General features: G+C 43.3%; 1 protein-coding gene across 3 annotated transcripts in view; it reads left to right on the plus strand.

Moving 5' to 3' along the window:
* ARHGEF37 (Rho guanine nucleotide exchange factor 37) overlaps positions 1-27,688 on the plus strand; it is a 66,091-nt gene that overhangs the window by 14,039 nt on the left and 24,364 nt on the right. For all 3 annotated transcript variants that reach the window (XM_082382712.1, XM_082382711.1, XM_082382710.1), the window contains 5 exons: positions 4,114-4,310; positions 6,018-6,141; positions 17,617-17,764; positions 25,951-26,150; positions 27,337-27,467. In XM_082382712.1, the coding sequence (XP_082238838.1) occupies positions 4,125-4,310; positions 6,018-6,141; positions 17,617-17,764; positions 25,951-26,150; positions 27,337-27,467 (789 nt within the window). In that variant the 5' untranslated portion in view covers positions 4,114-4,124. The remainder of the gene's footprint in view (positions 1-4,113; positions 4,311-6,017; positions 6,142-17,616; positions 17,765-25,950; positions 26,151-27,336; positions 27,468-27,688) is intronic.

Below are 27,688 nucleotides of genomic sequence, written 5' to 3' on the forward strand. Positions count from 1 at the left end.
TGTGTCAATACTATACTTTTAAATTATTATGACTTTCAACTGTATCTAGATATCTGGTAGGACAGGTCCCCCCACCTTGTTCTTCAGAATTGCCTTAGTCATTCTGAGCCTTTTTGTCCATATATATTTTAGAATCATTGTATTATGTTCTACTAAAAAAAAACCCCAACTCCCCAAACCCTATCAGGAGTCTTATTGAAATTGTATTGAATCAGTTTGGGTCAATTTTCATCTTTATGATATTAACTTTTCCTATCCATGAACATAGTGTATCTCTACTTGTAACTGGTTCTTTTTCGTGGTTTTGTTTTTGTTTTTATTTTTTCAGGCTGTGCCGTGTGGCTGGTGGGTGTAGTTCCTGACCAGGGATCAGACCTGGGCCCCCTGCAGTGGAAGCTCAGAGTCCTAACCACTGGACTGCCAGGGAATTCCCAACTAGTTCTTAAATATATTTAGATAAAGTTTAATAATTTTCTTCATAAAGATCTTGTACATCTTTTTTTTTTTTGGATGCATAGCTTGTGAGACCTCAGTTCCCCAACTAGGGATTGAACGTGGGCCACGGCAGTGAAAGCCTGGAATCCTAACAACTAGGCCACCAGGGAACTCCCCATCTTTTGTTAAATTAAGATATTTAGGAAGGAATAAATATTATGTGTTATTAAATCTTTTTATTATTATGCTGCTATTTTTCCTTAAATTGCACTCTTAAAAATTGTTGTTGGTATACACAGGAATATGATTTATTTTTGAATATTGATCTCCAGCAAAATTGAGGAATTCTCACTTTTTCTTACATTTAGTTCTTAGTTCACTTCAAAGCTGTAATTTAAAGAGATGGATAGTTCTACATTTGTGATGAGAGAGACAGGTGATTCTGCAATGTTTGTTATGAAAAGCAGCCTGTTCTCTTCTCTTTCCTGCTCCAGCCACTACCAGGCAATTCCTTCTGTTGTTTTTAGCTGATTGTTTTATAACACACGTGTACTGCTCCTTCTTGAGCTTTCGATTTAGACATTGTTCTTTGATTTCCACTATGGACGATGAGGCTTTAGCTCATTTTTTCTCCCTCTCCATCACCCTGTCCTCTCAGTACATAATATGAATTAGACCACTTGTATTATTACTTGTGTAGATTCTATTTATAACTGAATTGGGTAGTGACACATAATTTTATCTTTTCTGCACAATTTTTTGTTATAAAAATTGTTATAACAATTGTTTTGTTTTTATTTGTTGGTTTGTTTCTTAGTTTCGTATGTCTTATCTGTGTAATTTTTTAAAAAAAATTTATTTATTTATTTATTTAGGCTGTACCGGGTCTTAGTTGTGGCATGCAGGATCTTTAGTTGCAGCATGCAGGCTTCTTAGTTGCAGCATGCTGACTTCTTAGTTACAGCATGCGGACTCTCAGTTACAGCATGTATGCGGGATCTAGTTCCTGACCAGGGATCGAACCTGGGCCCCCTGCATTGGGAGCGTGGAGTCTTACCCACTGAACCACCAGGGAGGTCCCCGTCTGTGTAATTATGCCTAAATAAGGACCATATTCTCTACTGATTCAATAAATTTGTTCTCAAAACATTCTAATACTCTAGCCCAGACTGTTTGCTGTCTGTCTGTCACCAACAGTCAAACTTAGAATTTCCTTTCACCTATCCTAGGGATTTCCTCAGCCTCTCTCACATATTATATTACCAGTTCTCTGTATCTTGTGTCGTGATTTATTTCTTTATTTTGGTAGAACATAGTTTCCTGACAAGGAAACTATAAGGTAAATTCTCCAGGACGTCAAGGTTCTGAAATTTCCTCTCAGTGTGTTTCGATGTGATTTTTTTTTAAAACTTATCCTGCTTGGGACTTGTACTTCCTAGACCTAAGAATTCATATCTTTTGTAAATTCTGGACAATTATGAGTCTCATCTCTTCATATATTGCCTCTTCTCACTCTGTTTATTCTTGTCTTCTGGAACACAGATTTGGTACATGATCTTCTTATTTCAATATTCAGATCCCTTAATTCTCTTTCATATTTTCCATGATTTTCTCTTTCTTTTTAGCAGTCTGGATAATTTCTTTGGATCTATCTGCCCCTTTACTACTTCTCGTTCCTAAATGTTTAAACTGTCCATTTAATTTTTAATGTCAAAGACTAAATTTTTAATTTCTGTAAGTTCTGCCTGGTGCTTTAAAAAATCATACGGGTCTTTATTTTTTGTACGTCTTTTCTTTTCCTGCTTATTTTATAGTTTCTATTTGATAGTTTGATTATCTGATGTTTTCAGGGTGTAATCCTGCTCTGTTGTCTCTGATGATGCTCACTTCACTGGAGTTCTTGTAATTTTGGATTTTGAGCTCATCTTCAGGACAGGGTTATCTCTTGGAGTACCATGTGGCCTAGGTTAAGGATGTGTCCTCCTGGAGACGTTTTATTTTTTTCTGTGGGTACTCATAGTAGCACTATTCCAGGACTTGTTTTTTTGTTTATTTATCAGCATTGAGCTCCTTGGACCACATATGTAGTATACATTTGAACCTACAACCCAGTGAAAGCAGGCCTGTTGTTATGAATTTTCAGAAAGGACTTTTTCCTTTACTCAGGACCCAAGCCAAGATGCAGAAACATCTTTGTCATCTTCTGTGTGGGTAGGGAGACTTTTTTTTCTAATCCACCATTTCACTGGCGTGCTTGAGGGATCCCTGTTCTCGAGAGGAGCTTGTTTCCTGATTCTGCCTGGGCACTGATGCCCAAGTCTCTGGATCACAGAGCTGGGCAGTGCCCTCTTCCCTGCCCATCCTGTCCACTTTGGCTACAGCTGCATCAGCTTAGCTGCTCCTGATCTGGTTTTCAGTTCCCTGTTTGGGGATCCCTGCTGATTTCCTTTACTTTCTTTCTTTTTTTTTTTTTAATTTATTTATTTTTGGCTACGTTGGGTCTTCGTTGCTGCGCGCAGGCTTTCTCTAGTTGTGGTGAGCGGGGGCTACTCTTTGTTGCAGTGCGCGGGCTTCTCATTGTGGTGGCTTCTCTTGTTGCGGAGCACAGGCTCTAGGTGCGGGGCTTCAGTAGTTGTGGCTCATGGGCTCTAGAGCGCAGGCTCAGTAGTTGTGGCGTACGGGCTTAGTTGCTCTGTGGCATGTGGGATCTTCCTGGACCAGGGCTCGAACCCGTGTCCCCTGCATTGGCAGGCAGATTCTTAACCACTGCACCACCAGGGAAGTCCCTCCTTTACTTTCTTGCAAGCCTTGCCATGCAGTGAAAAGGAAGTTTGTTATAGCTGATCTAGCATTTCTAGGTGTTCTATAGTAGGGAGATATTTTTTGTCCACAGTATTGCCATTTGTACTTTTAAAACTTAGAGATAAAGGAGAAAAGTACATCTGTCTGGGAGGATCAGGAAAGGCCTTAGAGATGAATGTCAGAGCATAGGGACATGGGAGGGGTCACAGCAGGTGCAAAAGCATGGAGGCAGGAAATGACCATGCAGGTATGGAGAAAAGCACATAACTTTCTTTCACTGGAGTGTGTCAGGGAAGAGGAAAACGAAGTCAGAGGTAGACCACAGAGCAGCAGATAGCTATTACAGTCTCACAACAGAGAATACCAGGATCACAAGCTTTGTTTCAGGAAGTTTAAACTGGAAGCATATCCAGGATGAATGGATGTGGGTGGCAGCAGGTGGGAGAGGGGTGTGGATTTGAAAAAATGATCCTGGAGGCGGCGGAAATAGTCCAGGCGATAGGTAGTATGGCCTGAATGGGGTAGTAGTGGGTAGAGAGGAGGGAACTGCTGGGAGAAGGAGGGTGAGAGAGACTCAGCTGAACCAGATAAAGAAATCTAGGTCAAGACCTGGGGGGAAAATAGAAGAAAAGCCAGGCAAGCACATTGTCTGAACCCTGGGAAATGAATTTAAAATGTCAACAATTATCTGAGCTGCGTTCTACCTTTTAAGATTGTTCAGATACTGCCCACAAATGCTTATACGCAGTTCATCTTGACTCTGTAGGCAGCTAAAGATGTTTTTAGGCCATCTGATTAATAGTTGTCTTTGGGTTAGAGACAGCATGTCCCAATAGAGCTCCCAGAAGTGAGTCTGGATGTGTTTGTCTTTCCCAGAACCTGCTGACATGACCGATCATGGGGTTGATGAGCTGTCCTCTAGGACAGGGAGTCCAGACGGGGAAGGTCGGGTCCCTGAGGAGAGATCCTTGCTCCATCAGAGTCTGGCCGTCAGGGAACTCATCGACACTGAGGTCTCCTACTTGCACGTGCTCCAGCTGTGTGCCTCGGACATTAGGAGCCACCTGCAGCAGGTACCTGGGTGGGGCCACACTCAGCCTCTCTTTATAGGGGCGAGTGTCCCAGCTCCTGAAACCTCACATCTGTTCCTGGGGCAGGCTTGATGGAGGGGGAAGTGTGGTGGATGTGAAGTCACCTGGATGTAAGCTTCCACTTACTGGCCCTGCAACCTTCAGCAAGGCTTTTTAACACCTTGGAGCCTTAGTATATTCATCTGCTAAATGGGCAGAGAATAATCATCTCAGAGAATTAAGTGAACTAATGGATAAAATAGTCCTTTATTAAGTTTAGAACAGATTCTTTTAAGTGATCTATTTCTAATTGTCTCATTTGGAGGGTGGTAACATGGAAAAGTTATCATTATGATGGGTATCTATTTTAGTGTTAATTTTTTACATCTTTTTTCCCCCTGATTTCAGAAATAACACAGGCTCTCTCTCTAAAATGGCAAGCATCCCCTAGCACGTAAGGTCCATAAAGGGAAAGGCTGTTTAGTTCAATGTATCCCAGTTCTTGACACGTAAATAGTGGACTTCAACTAGTGTTTATTTAATGAATGAAATAATCAAATAGATAATGTAGAAGGTGAAAGCCCTCTCATATTTCACCCTCTAGAAATTGGGATTTTCTCTGTAGGCATTAAACAAACAAATATAGATTGTTACTTATTTTATTTTATTTATTTATTTATTTTTTGGGGGGGGTTTAGGCATTGAGATTTTTTTTAAAATTAATTAATTAATTAATTTAGTTTTGGCTGTGTTGGGTCTTCGTTTCTGTGTGAGGGCTTTCTCTAGTTGTGGCAAGTGGGGGCTGCTCTTCATCGCGGTGCGCGGACCTCTCACTATTGTGGCCTCTCTTGTTGCGGAGCACAGGCTCCAGACGCGCAGGCTCAGTAGTTGTGGCTCACGGGCCTAGTTGCTCCGCGGCATGTGGGATCTTCCCAGACCAGGGCTCGAACCCATGTCCCCTGCATTGGCAGGCAGATTCTCAACCACCGCGCCACCAGGGAAGCCCCCCACTTATTTTATTTTTTGTTTGTTTGTTTTTGGCCACACCAGATGGCTTGGGGATCTTAGTTCCCTGACCAGGGATCGAACCTGGGTCCACAGCAGTGTCGGGGTTAAGACAGCCCGAGTCTTAACCGCTGGACTGCCAGGGAATTCCCTGTTACTTATTCTAGCAAAAATGAGAGCATACTCTATTTTTCTACAGTTAGCTTTTCCCACTTGATTGTGCATCCAGGATGTCTATCTCTATATATATCCTATATATGTTCATGCACATATATAGATGTCCTGCATCCTTTTTAACAGTGGGATAGCTTAGTTCATAGGGGCTGGAGTTCAGAATATATCTCAAGGTAATGGTGGTAGGTGCCAAGTATGTCAGAGGTGGAAAGAAGTCCAACTTCCCACACTTATATGACAGATGGGGAAAATGAGAGAAGAAAAATTATAGTTGGCAGCAGACCTAGGATAATACAGTTCAGCTTTACTTTCATGCTGAGCACTTCGTCTCTCCCTCTCTTCTTGTAGAGTAATGAAAATACCTAATTATAAAATTTCAAAGTCCTTGCAAACATTCCACTGGGACAGTCTTCCCAAGAGTGATGGAACCCCAGTGGTGTGACTGTTCTGGACTACTGTCCAAAGCCTGCAAAAAAAAGTCACTCTACTGAACTCCTAAGCGACCTCCCATGGTGCCTTTGTTCCTTCCAGCTGCCGCAGGGAGATCTGGATGTCCTGTTCTCAAATATCGATGATATCATCAAGGTGAACAGCAAATTGCTTCATGATCTGCAGGAGACAGCCGCCAGGGAAGAGGAACAAGTGCAGCTGATCGGTAAGCAAAAAACCAGGCAGTTAGCAGCCTGAGGTTGCTGAGGAATTGGTCTCGGCGTGTGATCATTGCTGTATTTTCTCCAGCATTCCAGGGAAATACAGCTCAGTGAGAGGCTGTTTTGGGGATCCCTGAAATATAGCATGTCAGAGCTGGCAGGACCCTCAAATAATATCCAGTCCAACCCCGTCACTACAGATGAAGAGCCTGAGGCCTAGAGACAGGGAGGACATCCTAATGGACACAAAATTGGTTAGTGGAGTGGCTGAGACTTTCTTCTGGGATTCTTTCACATTCATTCGTTCAACAGTTATTTACTGAGCTCCTGCAGTGTACCAGTCACTGTGCTGTGTGCTGGGGTCACAGCATCAACCAGAGGGTCCAATCTTCTCTTCTCACGGGTTAACACGTTAGCGAGAGAGACAGATGACACACAGATAAACAGGAGAATTTTAAGTAGTAATTTGTAATTTAAAGAATGACAATTTTAGTAACGTTTGAGAAAAGAGAAGGCCTCCTGAGGAGAGGACATTTGAACTGAGAGCTGTTAGGGAGGAGCCAGCTATGAGAAGATCTGGAGGGAGGGTAGAGAGAAGAGCTATGCAAAGGCCCTGAGGCAGGGATGAGCCTGGGATTTTTGAAGGACAGGCAGAAAGAAGCCTGGTGTGGCTCCAGGGGAATGAGTGAGGGGAGAGTATTAGGAGATAAGATAGCGGAGGCAGAGGAGGACCAGATCCTGTAGGGCATTCTAGGTCTTGGTAAGTAGTGTGGATTTTATTCTGCGTGTGATGAGAAGTCATTGGACAGTTTTGAGCAGGGAAGTGATATCAGATTTGTTTTTCAAAGATCCCCTTGGTAGTGGTGGACAATGGATTGTGAGAGGGTAGCAAGAGTGGAAGTAGCGAGACCAGCTGGTGGCTTTACCTCCACCTAGGTGAGAGATGAAGGTAGACTCCTGATTCTGAAATGGTTAGGATGACCAGATGTAAAGAAGGAGGGACAAGTGGGTATAAAGCTCATCCCTGTCTTCCGCAGTCTCTTCGCATCTGCTTGACAAAATTTCTGTGGTGAAGGGTTTTCAAGTGGAGTCAGGGGACAAGGGTGAATGGTGTTAGGCAGAAAAGAGGGTGAGGTGGGGGCATCCACCCAAGTCACGCTGGCCTTTACACCCCCAGTCTTCTACCCTTTCTTAGACATGAATGATGATGGTGGGGATTAAAAATAACAAATATACACGTTTTGAAAAAGCCAACTTGCTGAGTGTTCATTAAATGACCAGCACTCTTCTGATGTACATGTATTAACTCATTTAATCCTCACAACAACCCTGAACGGTAGTTGCTGTCATCTCATTTCCCAGTTGAGGAAACTGAGGCACAGAGAGAGGAAGTAACCTGCTTAAGGTCATCCAGCTAGTGTCAGAGCCAGGAGGATGTGCGTTGCGGCAGGTGGCCTCTGGAGCCAGTGCTCTCAACTACTGCACTGAACAGCTTCCATTCAGTAGAGAGTGGGATTGAAGCCTGTGTATAGTGTGTTTACTATTCTCCTAAAATTATGATTCTTCATTAAAACAGCAGTGTGAAAGAGTGACTATTTCCTTTAAATAGAGGAATATTTAAATGCAAAATTAAGGAACAAGATTTTTTTTTTAAGTATCTGGGTAGATATTCTTACCTTTTATCATTTTATCCTTATTTCTGTTAATAATTACCACTTATTTGAGTGGAATTTGTTATAACCTCAGGTTGAAGACAATCCAAGGTTCTGGGGACTCTGAGGTTAGCATCGTCTGTTGCTATGGGTTCTAGGGTCCACTAGTTCCTTGTTAAGGGTCCTCACTTATCCACCTCTGCCTTCCTGCTTGACCTGCAAAGAGTCAAGGTGCTGCTTTGTCTTCTCAGCATACCTGGTAACATCTCCATTCCCTGCCTTCACTACTTCCCTGGTGGAGTTGCCACATAAAATACAGGATGCCCAATTATATTTGAATTTTACATAAGCAATGAATAATGTTTTAGTATAAGTATATCCCACAGGACATTTGGGACACACTTATACTAAAATATTCTTCATTATTTATCTGAAATTCAAATTTAACCAAGCATCTTGTATTCCCCCCCCTCCCTAATTCGGCAAACCTATTCCCTGACCTTTACTGAGCGTACAGAAAATAACCTCCTCATCCTCTGCCCCTTGTGGTTAGCCAAAAAGAGACGCAAAGAATCCACATAGCTTTTCTTCTCCTAGGTGCAACTTTGTGCCTAATCAAGGCTGAGCTGGCGCCTACCAGTTCTCTCTATTCCCCTCTCAGCCCCCAGGCCCTGCTATGCAAGGAAGGCCCTTTTCCCAATTCCATAGCCACAGCATTTTAAATTTATTTATTTATTTATTTGGCTGCGTTGGGTCTTCGTTGCTGCGCGCGGGCTTTCTCTAGTTGCAGTGAGCAGGGGCTACTCTTCGTTGCGGTGTGCGGGCTTCTCATTGCTGTGGCTTGTCTTGCTGTGGAGTGCGGGCTCTAGGCATGTGGGCTTCAGTAGTTGTGGCACGTGGGCTCAGTAGTTGTGGCTCACAGGCTCTAGAGTGCAGGCTCAATAGTTGTGGCACACAGGCTTCGTTGCTCTGCGGCATGTGGGATCTTCCCGGACCGGGGCTCAAACCTGTGTCCCCTGCATTGGCAGGAGGATTCTTAACCACTCTGCCACCGTGGAAGTCCCAGCCCCAGCATTTTAAAAGATTTTTGGACCTCGGGCGTGAACCTCCCAAGTGAGTCAGGTTCCGTGTTCTTACAAATGATTCCAAACACGACGCAGATGTTCACAGGAGTTCCCACACAGGGTCCTATGACGGGAAGGCATCATGCTGTAGTCCAGTGTTGTCTAAAAGAAATGTAGTGTGAGCCAAATTTAAAGTTTTTGAGTAGCTACATTAAAAAAACTAAAGCAAGTAAAATTAATTTTAATGATATATCTCGTTTAACCCAATGTATCCAAAATAATATTTCAACATGTAATCAATATAAAACTTATTCATGATACATTTTACTTTTTTTTTGGTACAGTCTTTGCAATCCGGTGTCTTTTACACTGACAGCACATCTCAGTTGGGATTCTCCATATTTCAGGTGCCCAGTAGCCATCTGTGGCCATGGCTTGCAGGTTGAGTGGTTTAGAGCAGAGACTTTGGAGTCTGACTCACAGGGTTCTGCCACCCACAGCTCCTTCATGTCTCTGAGCTTCAGTTTCATGCCTTCTGCATGAAAATAGTACCCGTTTCTGTGCCAACCGGGACTGTGGGTACCTAACATGTGGTAGCCCTTTTTATTCTTATGACACTGTTACTTGTTGATTATTATTATTATTATCCCCATTTTACTAAAGGAAAACCTGAGACTCAGAGAGGTTAATTAACTTTCCTAAGGTCACACAGCTTGACAAGGCTAAGTCATGATTTGAACAGCTCTTTCAGACTATAGCCCCAGCTCTTGGCTTTCCTGCCTCCCTTTCTCATTTCTCCCAGCTAGAGGTAGAGTACCCTTTTGATACTGGGAGTAACTCTTTGCTGCTGTGATTTCTTCCCAATCTGTGACTAAGGAAGGACAAGAGGAGAGGAAATAAGTCTTTGGTGCCCCAAGCATTCCTGCCTGTTGGACAGCTCTGCTCTCTGCTCTAGGGGAGTTTGCCTTCCTCCACCCTTCAGTTACTGAAGTGCCCCTGCCTCTGGCCATATACTGGTATGGTAAGGTTTCTTTGGCATTTGTTGTGTTCCTGCAGAATCACCCTAGTAACGAAGAATGTGGGAACTGCCCTAGGTTTCAGGGCTACGCCCAAGCTATCTCTTAGTGGGATCATCTCTGCAGCTGGCTGATCTCCCTATCATACACATTCTCCCTAGCTGCAGTTTCAGGTAATCTTTCCTGGTCATGTTCTCCCTTGTTCTGGGGGCTTCTCCTGAGGGAGTTCTCTCTGAGGATTGGCTTGACCAGCACTGGAGAGAGGGTTTGGTTCCTGGGGTGGGAGTCTTGCTGTGGGAGTCTTTGCTGAGAGCTGGATGACGCTGGTCTAGGTACCATCTGATGTGTTTCAAGGGGGGGCCTGTTGTATTTCATGGGTACAGTGCACAGCGTTAGCAAGCAGTAGGGTCACCTGGGCTCCTGTGGTCCGTGGCTTACTTGCCCTTTTGTGACTAATACATTTCTCTTCACCCTCACCACTTTCCCCCAGATAGACAACCAAATACTCTTGCCTGGGTATTTATAGTAGCCATCTAATAGCTATTCCTATTTCCATTTTGACTTCTGGTTTAGTCTCAACACAGTATAGCTCTAATAGACTTTATTTTTTAGAGCACTTTTAGATTTACAGAAAAATTAAGTAGAGGGAATTCCCAGTGGTTAGGACTCTGCGCTTCCATTGCAGGGGCACAGGTTTGATCCCTGGTCGGGGAGCTAGGATCCCACAAGGCGCATGGCACGGCCAAAAAACAAAACAAAACAAAAGCAAAAAAAAAACAAAAAGAAAAAATAAGTAGGGACTTCCATGGTGACGCAGTGGATAAGAATCTGCCTGCCAATGCAGGGCACGTGGGTTCGATCCCTGGTCTGGGAAGATCCCACAGGCCGCAGAGCAACTAAGCCTGTGCGTCACAACTACTGAGCCTGCATGCCACAACTGCTGAAGCCTGTGCGCCTAGAGCCCGTGCTCTGCAACAAGAGAAGCCACTGCAATGAGAAGTCTGTGAACCGCAATGAAGAGTAGCTCCCACTCGCCACAACTAGAGAAAGCCCACATGCAGCAATGAAGACCCAATGCAGCCAAAGATAAATAAAATTAAATCTGTAAAAAGAAGAAAATTAAGTAGAAAGTACAGAAAGTTCCCATGTACCCCTCCCCCCACACAGTTCCCCCTATTATTAACACCTTGCATTAGTGTGGTACATTTATTATAACTGACAAGTGAATATTGATATATTATTATTGACTAAAGTCCATAGTGTACATTGGGGTTCACTCTGTGTGTTGTTCAGTTCTGTGGGTTTAGAGTAATGTATAATGTACGACGCCACCATTACAGTTTCATACATAGTTTCCCTTCTCTAAAAATCCTCTGTGCTCTGCCTATTCATCCCTCCCCCAACCCCAACCCCTGGAAACCACTGCTCTTTTTACTGTCTCCATAGTTTTGCCTTTTCCAGAATGTCATATTGCTGGAATCATACAGTATGTAGCCTTTTCAGAGTTGCTTCTTTCATCTAGTAGTAAACATTTAAGGTTTCTCCGTGTCTTTTCCTGGCTTGATATCTCATTTCATTTTTATGACTGAATCATACTCTGTTGTATGGATATAGTGCAGTTTACTTATCCATTCACCTACTGAGGGACAAGTTGGTTGCTTCCAGGCTTTGGCAATTATGAATATAGCAGTTATAACATTAGCTTGCAGGGTTTTGGTTTTTTTTAAAATAAATTTATTTATTCATTTATTTATTTTTGGCTGCGTTGGGTCTTCGTTGCTGTGCGCGGGCTTTCTCTAGTTGCGGCGAGTGAGAGCTACTCTTCGTTGCGGTGCGCGGGCTTCTCATTGCGGTGGCTTCTCTTGTTGTGGAGCACAGGCCCCTGGCATGTGGGCTTCAGTAGTTGTGGCACACGGGCTCAGTAGTTGTGGCTCACGGGCTTCGTTGCTCCGTGGCAAGTGGGGTCCTCCCAGACCAGGGCTCGAACCCGTGTCCCCTGCACTGGCAGGCGGATTCTTAACCATTGCGCCACCAGGGAAGTCTGCGTGCAGTGTTTTAAAAAGTCTTTTATTTAAAGTTTTTTTGTTGTTGTAGTAAAATATACGTAACATACAAAATTTACCATTTTAACCATTTTTAAGTGTATAGTTTAGTGACATTAAGTACAATCACATTGTTGTTCCACCATCACCACTGTTCATGTCTAGAACTTTTTCCTCACCCTAAACTGACGACCAGCCCCTGGTGGCCACTATTCTACCCTCTGTCTCTCTGAATTTGACTACTCTAGGTACCTCATGTAAATGGAATCATATAGTATATGTATTTTTGTAACTGGTTTATTTCACTTAGCATGATGTCTTCAAGGTTCTTTTTACACTTTTTATCTTGAAATAATTTTAGACTTATAGAAAAGTTACAAAAATAATACAGAGAGCTCCTATATACCCTTCTTCCAACTTCCCCTAATTTTTACATCTTACATATCCATAGTGCAATTATTAAAATGAGGAAATTAACTCACTGCAATACTATTAACTCTACAGACCTTATTCAAATTTTGCCAGCTTTTTTTTTTTCTATGTTGTGTCTTTGTTGTGGTGCATGGGCTCTTTGTTGCGGCAGGCTTCTCTCTAGTTGTGGCACGCAGGCTCTCTAGTTGTGGCACATGGGCTTAGTTGCCCCGCAACATGTGGAATCTTAGTTCCCTGACCAAGGATTGAACCCGCATCCCCTGCATTGGAAGGTAGATTCTTAACTACTGGACCACCAGGGAAGTCCCACCCATTCATTTCTTTTTTTTTTTAAATAAATTTATTTATTTTATTTATTTATTTTTGGCTGCATTGGGTCTTCGTTGCTGCACGCAGGCTTTCTCTAGTTGCAGCGAGCGGGGGCTACTCTTCGTTGCGGTGTGTGGGCTTCTCATTGCGGTGGCTTTCTCTTGTTGCGGAGCACAGGCTCTAGGCGCGCGGGCTTTAGTAGTTGTGGCATGTGGGCTCTAGAGCACAGGCTCAGTAGTTGCGGTGCACAGGCTTAGTTGCTTCACGGCATGTGGGATCTTCCCGGACCAGGGATCGAACCCGTGTCCCCTGCATTGGCAGGCAGATTCTTTTTTTTTTTTTTTTTAAACATCTTTATTGAAGTATAATTGCCTTACAATGGTGTGTTAGCTTCTGCTTTATAACAAAGTGAATCAGTTATACATATACAATATGTTCCCATTTCTCTTCCCTCTTGCATCTCCCTCCCTCCCACCCTCCCCATCCCACCCCTCTAGGTGGTCACAAAGCACCAAGCTGATCTCCCTGTGCTATGCGGCTGCTTCCCACTAGCTATCTATTTTACATTTGGTAGTGTATATATGTCCATGACACTCTCTTACCCTGTCACATCTCACCCCACCCCCTCCCCATATCCTCAAGTCCATTCTCTGGTAGGTCTGTGTCTTTATTCCCGTCTTGCCACTAGGTTCTTCATGGCCTTTTTTTTTTTTTTTTTTCCTTAGATTCCGTATATATGTGTTAGCATACTGTATTTGTTTTTCTCTTTCTGACTTACTTCACTCTGTATGACAGACTCTAACTCCATCCACCTCATTACAAATACCTCCATTTCATTTCTTTTTATGGCTGAGTAATATTCCATTGTATATATGTGCCACATCTTCTTTATCCATTCATCTGTCAATGGACATTTAGGTTGCTTCCATGTCCTGGCTATCGTAAATAGAGCTGCAATGAACATTTTGGTACATGACTCTTTTTGACCTATGGTTTTCTCAGGGTATATGCCCAGTAGTGGGATTGCTGGGTCATATGGTAGTTCTATTTGTAGTTTTTTAAGGAACCTCCATACTGTTCTCCATAGTGGCTGTATCAATTTACATTCCCACCAACAGTCCAAGAGTGTTCCCTTTCCTCCACACCCTCTCCAGCATTTATTGTTTCTAGATTTTTTGATGATGGCCATTCTGACCGGTGTGAGATGATATCTCATTGTAGTTTTGATTTGCATTTCTCTAATGATTAATGATGTTGAGCATTCTTTCATGTGTCTGTAGGCCATCTGTATATCTTCTTTGGATAAATGTCTATTTATGTCTTCTGCCCATTTTTGGATTGGGTTGTTCGTTTTTTTGTTATTGAGCTGCATGAGCTGCTTGTAAATCTTGGAGATTAATCCTTTGTCAGTTGCTTCATTTGCAAATATTTTCTCCCATTCTGATGGTTGTCTTTTGGTCTTGTTTATGGTTTCCTTTGCTGTGCAAAAGCTTTTAAGTTTCATTAGGTCCCATTTGTTTATTTGTGTTCTTATTTCCATTTCTCTGGGAGCTGGGTCAAAAAGAATCTTGCTGTGATGTATGTCATAGAGTGTTCTGCCTATGTTTTCCTCTAAGAGTTTGATAGTGTCTGCCCTTACACTTAGGTCTTTAATCCATTTTGAGTTTATTTTTGTGCATGGTGTCAGGGAGTGTTCTAATTTCATACTTTTACATGTAGCTGTCCAATTTTCCCAGCACCACTTATTGAAGAGGCTGTCTTTTCTCCACTGTATATGCTTGCCTCCTTTATCAAAGATAAGGTGACCATATGTGTGTGGGTTTATCTCTGGGCTTTCTATCCTGTTCCATTGATCTATATTTCTGTTTTTGTGCCAGCACCAAACTGTCTTGATTACTGAAGCTTTGTAATATAGTCTGAAGTCAGGGAGCCTGATTCCCCCAGCTCCATTTTTCGTTCTCAAGATTGCTTTGGCTATTCGGGGTCTTTTGTGTGTCCATACAAATTGTGAAATTTTTTGTTCTAGTTCTGTGAAAAATGCCAGTGGTAGTTTGATAGGGATTGCATTGAATCTGTAGATTGCTTTGGGTAGTAGAGTCATTTTCACAATGTTGATTCTTCCAATCCAGGAACATGGTATATCTCTCCATCTATTTGTATCATCTTTAATTTCTTTCATCAGTGTCTTATAATTTTCTGTATACAGGTCTTTTGTCTGGCAGGCAGATTCTTAACCACTGCGCCACCAGGGAAGTCCCTCACCCGTTCATTTCTTTATTCAACTATTTATATAAGTATAAACTGATGGATATTTACTTTATTCCATGAGTCAGAACCCAATACTATTAATATTCATTTTCTTGCTCAAATTTTACCAGCTTTGGCCATAGGGAACTCTTTCAAGTTGGCACCTGTGTCCTTTCAGTATGTCTCCAACAATTTGTGAGCACTTTCTTACTTTCTGACCCCACAAGATGTTCTAGGCTCATCTTGTATTTTCCCTGCCTCATCCTTGGAATCAGCTTTTTTCCTAGGAGCCCTGGTTCCTACCTTTGGAGAATGGTATTTAGACAGCAGGTTCTAAGATCTAGGTGTGCTTGTTGCTCCTGGGGTGTAATTGTTTCTAGGCCCTCTTAGCTGACAGAGTTAGGAAATATATGTATATATACCAACACGTGCATGTACACATATCTACATTTCTTTCTGTATCTATCCATCTGTATTTATGTATTTAAAATATTTAAAACCATGAGTTCCTACTGATAACCTCCAATTCCAGTCCAGCACCTCAGGGTTCTTTCTAGTCTTTTGCCTTTTCTTATTTGTAGCATCTTTCTGTGACAGGTGGAAATGGCTGCCATTATCTTCAGTGTATTTACTTATTTGTTCGAAGTTAGTAGACACATAAAATATTTTTTTATTATGTTATAATCAGCATTACTAACCTGTGCCTTTGTGAAAAATAGTTACTTACGTTAATTTCTTCCTACACCCTTCAGTGTGGTTATGTTATTCATTTGTAATAGAATTAGGTTCATTCCTTATTGTTTGTATTCTATTCGGGGTTCCCCCTCCACATCCTGGTTGGTCTCAATTATATATTTATTTTGGGAGTATGTGAAACATTACCATGGTTCCAAGATCTGAGCTATATAGAAAGGTATATTCAACGAAGCATTGCTCCCCTCTCATCCCTACTACCCTGACCCATTCCCTGTTCTTTCCACCCCGTTCTATCTCCCCCTACAAATAATCAATCTCATAAGTTTCTGATTTTAAAATATAGAACACGTCACAAATTTGCATGTCACTCATGTGCAGGGGCCATGCTAATCTGTCCTGTGTTATTCTACCTTTAATGTATGTGCTGCTGAAATTGAGCATGGGAATGTTCCTTTTCAAACAGAAACCAGATCATGTCACCCCTGCTCAAAACCCTCCATTTGCTTTCTGCCACCATAAGAATAAAATCCAAACATCTTACTACACCTTACTTACTTACTTTAAGGCCCTACATGATCTGGCTTCAGTTTCCTGTTTATTTTCTCTACTTTGTGCCCTTGCTTACTGTGTTCCAGCCACACCTGCCTTCTTGTGTCACCCAGCTGTCAAGCGTTCACATGCCTTCAGGTCTTTGCATTTGTCCTTCCCTAAGCCTGGTGCTGCTCTTCCCCCAGACATTCCTAGCGGTGGGTTCTTTTTTTTTTTTGAATTTTTGCATTTTATTTTATTTATTTATTTATTTTTTAAACATTTTTATTGGAGTATAATTGCTTTACAATGGTGTGTTAATTTCTGCTTTATAACAAAGTGAATCAGTTATACATATACATATGTTCCCATATCTCTTCCCTCTTGTGTCTCCCTCCCTCCCACCCTCCCTATCCCACCCCTCTAGGTGGTCACAAAGCTATTTTATTTATTTTTTGTACAGCAGGTTCTTATTAGTTATCTATTTTATACATATTAGTGTGTATACGTCAATCCCAATCTCCCAATTCATCCCCCCCACCCCCGCCACTTTCCCCCCTTGGTGTCCATACGTTTGTTCTCTATTTCTGCAGGCCTGGGTTCTTTTGGTCTCTGATAAACATCCACGTCTTTATGGAGGTCTTTCCTAAATAGATCTCCTACCACTCTCTAACTCTTTATCTGGCTTTGTTTAGATTTATGGTACTCACCACTACCTGGCATATGTAATATATTTATTTATTGTCTGTTTTCCCCACTAGAATATCAGCCCCATGAGGCAGGGTCATTGTTTTGTTCACAGAACTTAGAAGAGTGCCTGGCACATAGTCAATAAATAAGCAGTTGGTAAATTTTTGGTGAATGAAGTTTGTGTCAGGTGCTTTACATGCGTTATTTGATTTAATCCTCGCAATGAACATTTGGAGGTGAGCACTATTTTTATTCCAGTCTATAGGTGAAAATATGGAGGGTTAGAGGGGTCAAATACTCGCCCTAGATTACGCTACTGGGGAAGGGTTGGCTGGAGATCTGGCCTTACTTCTCTCTGACTCCAAAGCCCACATTTGTGACTATCCATGCTGTGCTGTAGGGATTCTTTATAAACAGAGCATTTGGAGTCATACTTGCCACACATAGTAATTGTAAAGATATAACATGAGTGTGTTTTGTAAACTATAAAGCACTGTCCAAATATGAGAATTATCAATATTATTGCTATAATTGTTGCTACCATTTATTAAATATAGGCAGCGCACCAGTCTGAGCTCTACATCGTTCTGTTACTTAATCCTACAGCAGCCTTTTGAAAGTGAGATGAAAAAAATAGAAGCTCAGGAAGATGAGGTGACTTGCCCAAGGCAACAACACTGGTTAAGCCTGGCAGTCTCACTCCAGAGCTGGAATGCTTAGCTGTGTCACTTACCTCCTCTCTGACCTAAGCAAGAGGACATGCAGACATGCTTTTGAGAACTCCTTGTTGCTTTTCACTGTCAGGCAACTTATTCCTGGAATTCCAAGAGGAGTTGGAGCAAGTCTATAAAGTGTACTGTGCCAGCTACGAACAGGCCTTGCTGCTGGTGGAGACCTACCGGAAGGAGCCACAGCTGCAGGGGGAGATCCAGGACACTATTGAGGCAGTGCTGTGAGTATAATGACCCTCATGGACCCCGAGGTCAGAGGCTGTTAAAGTCTCACCCCTGCTTGGTGCTGCTCACATTGCTTCAGGAGTGTCCCAGTCAGACTAGGCTAGGCTATGCTGCAGAGACAAACAACTCCCAGCTCTTTCAGTGGCTTCGACCAACAAGGTTTCTACCTTCCTTATGCTCCACTGCAGGTTAACTTGGGGCTCTTCATGTTGAGACTCAAGCTGACAGCAGCTACTGTCTGGAATATTGCCAGTAACTTGGCAAAGGAAAAAAGTGCTCTGGGGTTCTAACACTGGTAACTAAATGCTGTAGTCCAGAAGTGATATTCGTTGCTTCTCAAAATCCATGGGCCAGAGCTAATCACATGGCTTCATCCAGCTACCAGGAGGCCAGGGCCTGCCATCCAGCCATGTGTTCAGAGGCAGAAAAGCAGAAACATTTGGTGAACAGCACTCGTGACTACCATAGGGAAGGCAGTGAGATGGTGGGAACCATGTGGTGTAAGCAGCAGTGGCAGGAAACAGGTTTGTATCACCTGGGGAGACCTCTCGACAGATGGCTAGAGTCTTGCCCATGGAAAAGGATCAGAACTGCTCTGGGTGGCCTCGCAGCCCAGAGCTGGCACCAGTGAGTGGGAGGTCCAGGTAGAGATATGTAGAAAAAAAATATTTTTAAATTAAAATTTTGAACGGGTAACAGTTGCATGTTTCAAAAGCTTTAAAACATCTGAATTTACACAGTAAAAAGACCTTTCCAACCCTGTCCTTTTATCCACCCAATTACTGCTCCTACCCACAAAGGTAAGGTAACCACTTTTAAATTACTTATGGATCTTAGCAGAGTTCCTGTATGCCTATACAAGCAAATACAAATATATACTTTTATTTTCCCCATCTTTTTAATGAAAGTTTGTAATTTTTTTCACTTACATTATATCTTGGAGGTCTTTCCATTTCAATACATACATGTATGATCCTTTGAACGGCTACGTATTCTTCTACTCTGTGGCTGTTCTGCAGTTTATTTAACTGGTCTCTGTTGATGGACATTGGTTTGTTTCTATTCTTTTCATATTACAGGCAGTGCTACAGTGATTATTCACAAACATATGTTATTTTACTGAGGTGCAAGTATATCTGTAAGTTAAATTTCCAGATGTGGAATTGCTAGGTCAAAGGAAGTATGTATTGATAATTTTGACAATATTGCAAAATTGCCCTCTGTAAAGGTTATACCAATTGATATTCCCATGAGCAGCATATGAGGGTGTTTCTCCACAGCCTTACCAGCAGTGTGTTGTTAAACTTTAGAGTATTTACCACTGATAGGTGAAAAATGGCATCTCAGTAATGTTTCATTGTGCATTTATCTCCGGGAGATGCAAGAGGGAAGAGATATGGGAACATACGTATATGTATAACTGATTCACTTTGTTATAAAGCAGAAACTAACACACCATTGTAAAGCAATTATACTCCAATAAAGATGTTAAAAAAAAAAAGTTTATCATCCTTTTTTAAAATATTTATTTATTTTTTGGCTGTGTTGGGTCTTAGTTATGGCATGCCGAATCTTTTGTTGCAGCGCATGGGCTCTTCGTCGCGGCATGCGGGCTTCTTTCTAGTTGTGGCGGGTGGGCTCCAGAGCGCGTGGGCTCTGTAGTTGTGGCGCGAGGGCTCCAGAGCACGTGGGCTCTGTAGTTGTGGCACGCAGGCTCTCTCGTTGCGGCACTCGGCCTTTCTAGTTGTGACGCACAGGCTCAGTTGCCCCGCAGCATGTGGGATCCTAGTTCCCTGACCAGGGATTGAACCCGCGTTCCCTGCATTGGAAGCGCGGAGTCATAACCACTGGACCGCCGGGGAAGTCCCTTGATATCTTTCTATATATTTAAGAGGTATTTGTATTTCCTTGCCTGTGAATTGTTCTGCTTCTTTTCTGTTTTGAAAAGGCTTATATCTTCCCAAGGACAGGCTCACCAAATGAAGATAGATGAAGGTCATCCTCTGGAAAGCAGAGTAGAGTAGGAGGAACAGAAGTTATTATTGTTATTTCATCTTACTTAGACATTTCCTTTATACCCAAGAGAAAGACAGTGTAGGTTTAGGGCTTTGAAGTTGATATTATCTCACGTGGAGCCTCCTGCTACCTCTCCTCCTTCTCTTCCTTATCTTATCCTTACCCCTCTACTCCCTGAAGCCTCCTTTTGAAGTACCCATGTCCTAACCCATCACAGCCTCCAAAAAAACCTACATTCATTTTCTTCTTTGCTTCCTTTGATCCCTTCATGGAACTTACAAACTTAGGCTTTTGCAAGGGTCACTAAATACATTTCTACAGGAGTGAGCAATGAGGAAAGCAAGACACCAGATGTGGGACAAAAGGGAGTAGTGGAGACTGTGGCAAACCAGAGCCAAGAGACCCTGTATAGAGTGCAGCTGCAGCCCAGCCTCGGCTGATTGTTGCTGTATCGAGTAGCTTTTGCTATATAACAAACCAACCCAAATATAGTGGTTTAAAGTATAAATCATCCCCAAAATATGTTTAAAGCAAACATGTATTTAGGTCACACTTATGCATGTTAGTGGTTTAGCTGGGCTCAGTAAATGATTCTTCTAGTCCTGGCTGAACACCCTCATGTGTCTGTGATCAACTGCGGGTCAGCTTTGCTGATGTTGGCTGGGCTCTCTTATGTATCTGGGACATACAAGCGGACTCAGCTCTGCCTTTTGAGATCTCGGCTTGGAATTGGCATGCTGTGCCAGACTCAAGGGGTGGAGAAGTATTCCCCACTTCTTGATGGGAGAAGCTTCAAAGTCATATTCAAAGGGTGTAGATACAGAGAGTGAAATAATTGCAGTCATTTTTTATAAACCATCTCCCTCAGTTGCCATGTAGAAATGTGATTCCACTGTGCCCAGATCCTCTGATCTTTCAAGAGAAACCAGAAACTTTGATGTAAGTCTCCCAAGTGTTAAATATTGGCATCTAGTTCAGACATGTTAGAAACACTATGTGGGGGGCCCTAGTTGGCACAGAGGCTGCTGTTTGTCATGTCTTCTGCACTCAGGTCTTTTTCAGCCAGGCAAGTCCAGGCTTTTCTCATGGGCTTTGACGCCAAGCTGCCTGGCAGCGGATCGGGCTCTGCCCCTTATTATACCTTGGCAGAGTCATTTCGTGTCTCAGAACCTTGTTTCCCTACATGTGGAGTGGGAGTAATAACAACAGCTCATGGGGACATAGACTCACTGCATGCAAGTAACACGCAAAAATTCCCAGCTATTGTGGTTACCTTGGCTAGGAAAGGATTATGCTTCACTGAGACCACACTGTGGTGCTCAGCTCCGTTGGTCCCAATGCCCCCTTTTTATAACAAGCATTAAATAAATTTATCATCCTGAGTTATATTCTGAAAAAAAAAATTCTCCTGCCTATAGACATAACTGAAAAAAATCAATATAATGGCTTAACTATAATTAAAGGAGAAATAAAAGGAAAATAATTTCTAATAAAGTAATATGTATTTCAGTGTGCAAATGCTTGGGTAACACTACACTAGAAAATAGTATGAAGCAATCAGATGCTTGTACCTACTTATAATAAATAAGCTTGGATTTAAGCAAAGAAGAGTCAGAAGCCATTGTGTACGAGAAGTACAGAAAAAGAAAAGAGCAGAGAATGTGTGTACCCTGCAATAACAGTGAGCAATGATAACAAACTTGACTTCCTTGTGTATGATAAGAGAAAGAAGGAAATAACATAACTGAAGTAGGGATAACATTACATACTGGGAGGCAGAAGAAATGAGGAAGGATTATGTTCCTGCAAATGACCTTGGTCTTATTTACAAAAGGTGTGTCATGGTAATTCCCAGTGTAAAGATATGTGACAGGATGGAGTCCAAGTGTCACAAAAATATCTCAGTTCTTGAAGTCGCAGTCCATTTCAAGGCATTCATTCAGTCTCTGAATGTTGAAGAGGGGCACATGAAACGTAGAACCATTCTCCATAATGCAGGACTGTCCTAGCAGGATATCCTGCATCCCTGGGTCCCTGCCCACTAAATGCCTGCAGCACCCCAGAGCCTACAGGTTTCAAAAATGCCCTCAACGAAATGCTAGGGTCTAATGTTGCAGCAGGAATGACATTCTTTCTGTCATCCAAATTTTATTCTGTAGATTTACAGGCAGACAGAAAATAGACTTCCCATGGGAAAGTGTAGACATTGGATGGATGGATGGATGGATAGATAGATAGATAGATGATAGATAGATAGATAGATAGATAGATAGATAGATAGATAGATAGAGAATGAATTTTTAAGGGGCTCCTGCTATACATGCTGCTCTAGAACTTTTGATCCCTTCCCTCTTGAAACAATAATCCTGCCTTTCTTGTGCTGATGATCATGGGACTCTTTCTGGAGTTTGGCCGACTAGAATCACACCAGCCATAAATGGTTCTTTCTCATCCAGGTAGGATAGATGGTACCATCTAATTAGATCTTTGTGATTCTAAAATATATGCCGCCTCCCACTTTTTATTTGGATGAGTGAGTGGGTGGGGTGTCTAGTTTATCCTGTCTCTCTTCCCCCCCCGCTGCCCCACTTTGTTTTTGGCCTCACCGTGTGGCATGCGGAACTTTCCTGACCAGGGATCGAACCCTCGCCCTCTGCAGTGGAAGTGTGGAGTCTTTGCGCGGCTTGTGGGAATCTCAGTTCCCTGACCAGGGATTGAACCTGGGCCATGGCAGTGAAAGCCCAGAATCCTAACCACTAGGCCACCAGGGAACTCCCAGTTTATCCTGTCTTTTAAGGCAGCGCTTCCCACCTGGGGGCCAAGGGAATCAAGGCTTGCCCTTGCAGTCGGCAGGAAGCTCTGCCTTAGGGAGACCATTCTAGTGGCATAGCTTTCAGGGGGAGGAGGCTGCTTACAGAGGTGGATCAGTCCAGCACAAAGCACCTGCAGTTCCACAACAACTGAGGCAGAGTGTTTGGAAAAGGCAAATGACATGTTTTCCTTTATTGGCATTTTTAATTTGTTTTAAATTTAAAAGTAACGTGGTTATTGAAAAAAGAAATTTCAAACAATACACAGGTATATAAAGTAAAAAGTCCATTCCCCTTTGGTTTCCCGTTTCCCCATCCCTCCCCCTAGTAAACATTTTCCATCCGAACTTTATTCTGTATATTTACAGACAGACAGACAGGAAATAAACTTTCCATGGGAACATCTAGATGTTGGATGGATGGATAGATGGATGGATAGATAGATAGATAGGATGAGTGAATGAATGAATGAATTTTTTAAGGGGCTCCTACTCTACATGCTTTTCTAGAACTTCCTTTTTTACCTAATCATGGCCATGAATAAATATCTTTTCAGGACAATATGAATTGATCTACCATGTTCTTTTTAATGACTGCATAGAGTTCCTTCCCAGGGCAGCTCATAGTCTGTGGTTTATTTAACCATTCCCTATTGATGGATATTTGGATTGTTTCTGAAATTTTACTGTCATAAATAGAGTTGCTGAATAACTTCTACCTTTATCCATGCTCACTTGAGTTGATTTTTTTTTTTTTTTGGCTGTATTGGGTCTTTGTTGCTGTGCGTGGGCTTTCTCTAGTTGCGGCTAGCGGGGGCTGCTCTTCCTTGCGGTGCGCGGGCTACTCAGTGCGGTGGCTTCTCTTGTTGCGGAGCACGGGCTCTAGGTGCACGGACGTCAGTAGTTGTGGCGTGAGGGCTCAGTAGTTGTGGCTCGCGGGCTCTAGAGCACAGGCTCAGCAGTTGTGGCGCACAGGCATAGTTGCTCCATGGCATGTGGGATCTTCCCAGACCAGGGCTCGAACCCGTGTCCCCTCCATTGGCAGGCAGATTCTTAACCACTGTGCTACCAGGGAAGTCCTTGAGTTGATATTTCTGGGTAGATTTCTATAGTAGGATTGAGGGAATAAAGGGTTTGTACATTTCACAAATTGCCAAACTGCTCTCTAAAGAGATCCCACCAGAGACTCCCCTGGTGGCGCAGTGGTTAAGAATCCACCTGCCAATGCAGGGGACATGGGTTCGAGCCCTGGTCTGGGAAGATCCCACGTGCTGCAGAGCAACTAAGTCCGTGTGCCGTAACTACTGAGCCTGCACTCTAGAGCCTGCGTGCCTAGAGCCTGTGCTCCACAACAAGAGAAGCCACTGCAATGAGAAGCCTGTGCACCGCAACAAAGAGTAACCCCCGCTCGCTGCAACTAGAGAAAGCCCGTGTGCAGCAACGAAGACCCAATGCAGCCAAAAATGAATAAATAAATAAAATTTAAAAATAAAATAAAATAAAAAGATCCCACCAACTGATACTCCCGCCAAGAGAATGTAAGAGGGCTGGTTTCCCCATACTCACCCAACTCTGGGTGAGCCTTTCAATTTTTGTTGCCTATCTGAAAGGCTGCATAAAGAGTTTTCTCCAACTTACCTTAGAAAGGCTGTAAATTAAGAGGCAGCTATAATTCTGTAGTTACTCCTTGATGGTTGTGGAGAAGAGATGTAATCATCTCTTTGAAGATCCCCCTCCCCTCTGTCACCTCTGATTTGTAAAGTGACAGTTGTCCCTTTCCCATGGAAAGTAAGCCCAGAGGACAGAGTTTTTCAAATATCTGGCGACTGTTTCCACCTCTCCTGCCCACAGTCAGCCAAGCACTAGGCAACCCTTGGTGAGAGCAGATGGTCAGCATAGGCATGTCCTGAAAAGGTAATCCCACCCCTGCATCCCAACCCCCTGCAACTAATGGAGGGGCCCCCACCTACTCTGTCTGTTCCTAGCCTCATGGCTGATCTTTCTTGGACATTTGATCTGGAGATTTTTCCTTAGGAAGAAGAGCAAGAGGCAAGGGTACCATGGAGAGGAGGCCAGATAATAGTCATGAGAAACATTTGTGAGTCTTCGTGGAGGAGGCATGCTTAGACATTGTGGTTTGAAACCCTTGTGGGTGTCTCAGAAGGTGGGTCTGAGGGCTACTGGTCATGATCAAGGAAAGACTGTTGGAGCCTTGTCCCAGATGCCGTTGACTTGGGCACTCTTTCTGCAACTTCCAGACATCATCAGGAAGGGGACTAGAAATAATCATCTATGCATCAGATGGTGCATCTGGAAGGGACCTTGACACTGTCAGGTGTTTTGTTTTATATTTTACTTTTTTAAATGAAAAATTTCAAACCTATAGAAAAATAGAATAATGTAATGAACACCCACACACTCACCACCTGAAATTAACAAGTATTAATGTCTGCTGTTTGCTGTATCTAATTTTATGCTATATACTTTACAGGAAATTACAGATAATTATGACTTTTTACTCTTAAATACATCTCTAAACATTAAGTTCCTATGATTTCAATTTTAAAAAACTTCTTTTGGAGGGTGGGCCATGCTGCACAGCTTGCGGGATCTTAGTTCGCCGACCAGGGATCAAATCTGAGTGGGCCCACGGCAGTGGACTGCCAGGGATTTCCCAAGTTCCTGTGATTTTAAAAGCTCTTCTTTTTTAAAGCAGCAAAACCATTTTATTAAATGAAATATTCTGTGCATGTCCAACAGACGGAGTTGTGCTTGAGACATATCCAAGTGGAGATTTCAAGTAGGCAGTTGACCATGTGTGTCTGGAGCTCTGGACAGAAGTAGGAAGTGGAGATACGGGTTTGGGATGTGTTTAAAGCCATAGGACTAAATGAGGTCAGTAAGAGAGTGAGTGGAGTGAGAAGGAGGAGAGGAGGCCCCGGGCACTCCAGCATTGGAGAGAAGTCAGCAGAGGAGGCCAAGAGAATGGCCTGTGGAGTGAGAGAAGCAGGATGAAGAGTATCTCTGGGGCCAAAAGAAGAAAGTGTTTCGAGAAAGAGGGAGTGGTCAGCTGTGCCTGCTGTTGAGAGACTGAGTAAGCTGAGGGCAGAGAACTGACCGTTAAATTTAGTACAGATGGGGAACCAAGGCCCAGAAAAGGGTAAAGTGAGAACTAGAAGCACCCATCTAACATATAGACCTCACAGATTACAGATGAGGAAACTGAGGACCACAGAAGGAGGGTGGCTTGCCTGAGAGCACACAGTGAGTTAAATGTCAGAGCTGGGACTAGAGCCCAGGCCCCTTGGTGCCCCCAAGGGTGGACTTGACCTACCTAACACCAGCCTTCTCCCTCAGGCCTCAAGCTGGACGTTCAGGCCTCAGTTTCTTGCTGGTAATTCCTTTGCAGAGGATTACCAAATACCCATTGCTGCTGCAGAAAATTCTGGAGAACACACTCCCTGATGCCAGTGCCTACCCTGTCCTTCAGAGGGCTACCTCTGCCCTCCAGGACGTGGTCACCAACATCAATGAGTACAAGAGGCGCAAAGAAGTGGGTAAGGACTTGGGGCATTTAGGCGATACATGAGTGAGAATGCTTCTAGTTACAAAAAACTCATCTCAAACTGGCTTCACCAGTAAAGGGAATATAGTAGCTCATGTAACCCACAAGTCCAGAAGTAATGTGGGGTTTAAGTAGGGTTTGATCAGGGTGCTGGCCTCATTTCCCTGTAATTCTCTTGTCTCTGGCCTTTACTATGTGTCACCTTCCTCTTCAGGCTGGCCTCCCTCATAATAGTAAAGGGCTATTGCTGTCCTAAGACTCACACCTGCGCACCACGCCCTCCAGGATAAGATGGGCCCTTTCTCCCCTTAGCTGTAAAAACTAAATTGGAGCTTCACTCTGATAGGACTCATTTGAGTCATATGCTCACCCTGAACCAGTTGCCATGGTTAGGGGAATACCATGAACTGATTGGCTTCAGCCTGGGTTATGTGCCCTTCTTTGAACCTATCACTGTGGCAGGGGATGGGGGGATTGTGTGAATTGGCTAATAACAGTCAGCACCCACCCCTTGAACTAAAGTGGAATCAATCTTATCCAAACCACATGTCTGCTATACTAAGCAGAAATGAATACTGGGGAGGCAAAGAGCTGTGTATTTATCAGGGGTGAGGGTAAGAGGAGAAAGTGGGGAGGTTGCTGCCTCTGAAGCTGTTAAAACAGAAAGGTCTGGAAAGTGAAACAGTGTCCCAAGTAGATGAAAAACTCAATTGCACAACTCAGACTGTATAGTAATGATAATTTAGCTAATGTTTACTAAAGGCTAACTATGGCATGTTTTTTTCACTCATTATCTTGTTTGATCCTTACGATAGCCCTGAGGTTGGCAATGTTAGCCCCATTTCACAGTTGGGTAAAATGAGAGCTTAAGTCATTTGCTCCAGACCTATCATCTTATGTGATCTCCTAGCAATCCTGTGAGGTGGCTATCCTCATTTACAGATGAGGAAACTGAGGCCTAAGAAGTCAAGCAGGCAGGAAGCTCTTCAGTCAGGGTGCTCACATCAGAGTGAGGGCTCTGAGCCCTGTGTTTTTCCTCCGAGATTCACCATTCTAATGGGTGTGACTCTGACATTTGAGAAGAGGGCCCAAGAGGTGCCTTGCCAGGTATGTCAGGGGCTCTTGCTTTCCCGGGTCAGCTCTGGTTCCTGTGCCCTCCTTCTCCCCTGTTGGTGCAGCCTCCAAGTACACCAAGGTGGAGCAGCTGAGCCTCTGGGAGCGACTGGCCCGCATCAATACGCACACCCTTTCCAAGAAGACCACCCGGCTGAGCCAGCTGCTGAAGCAGGAGGCGGGGCTCGTACCCAAGGTGAGCACGGGCGGGAGGAAGGGTGGTATCCCAGCCATCCCAAGGGACAAGACTGTGCAGTGCGGGATCTTAGACTCCTTTCGGAGATGAGGAAACTGAGGCTGAGGGAGTGAACGTCCAGCATGTGTAGCCAGGACGAGGCAGAGTAGGCATCCGCACTTGATTCTGGAGAGCCAGGGTGGGGCTTTCTCCTCTGCATCTTGTGCTGCTCTTTCTCTGGG

The sequence above is a fragment of the Balaenoptera borealis genome, assembly GCF_965194805.1.
Source record: "Balaenoptera borealis genome assembly, chromosome: 2".
Lineage (NCBI taxonomy): Eukaryota > Metazoa > Chordata > Mammalia > Artiodactyla > Balaenopteridae > Balaenoptera > Balaenoptera borealis.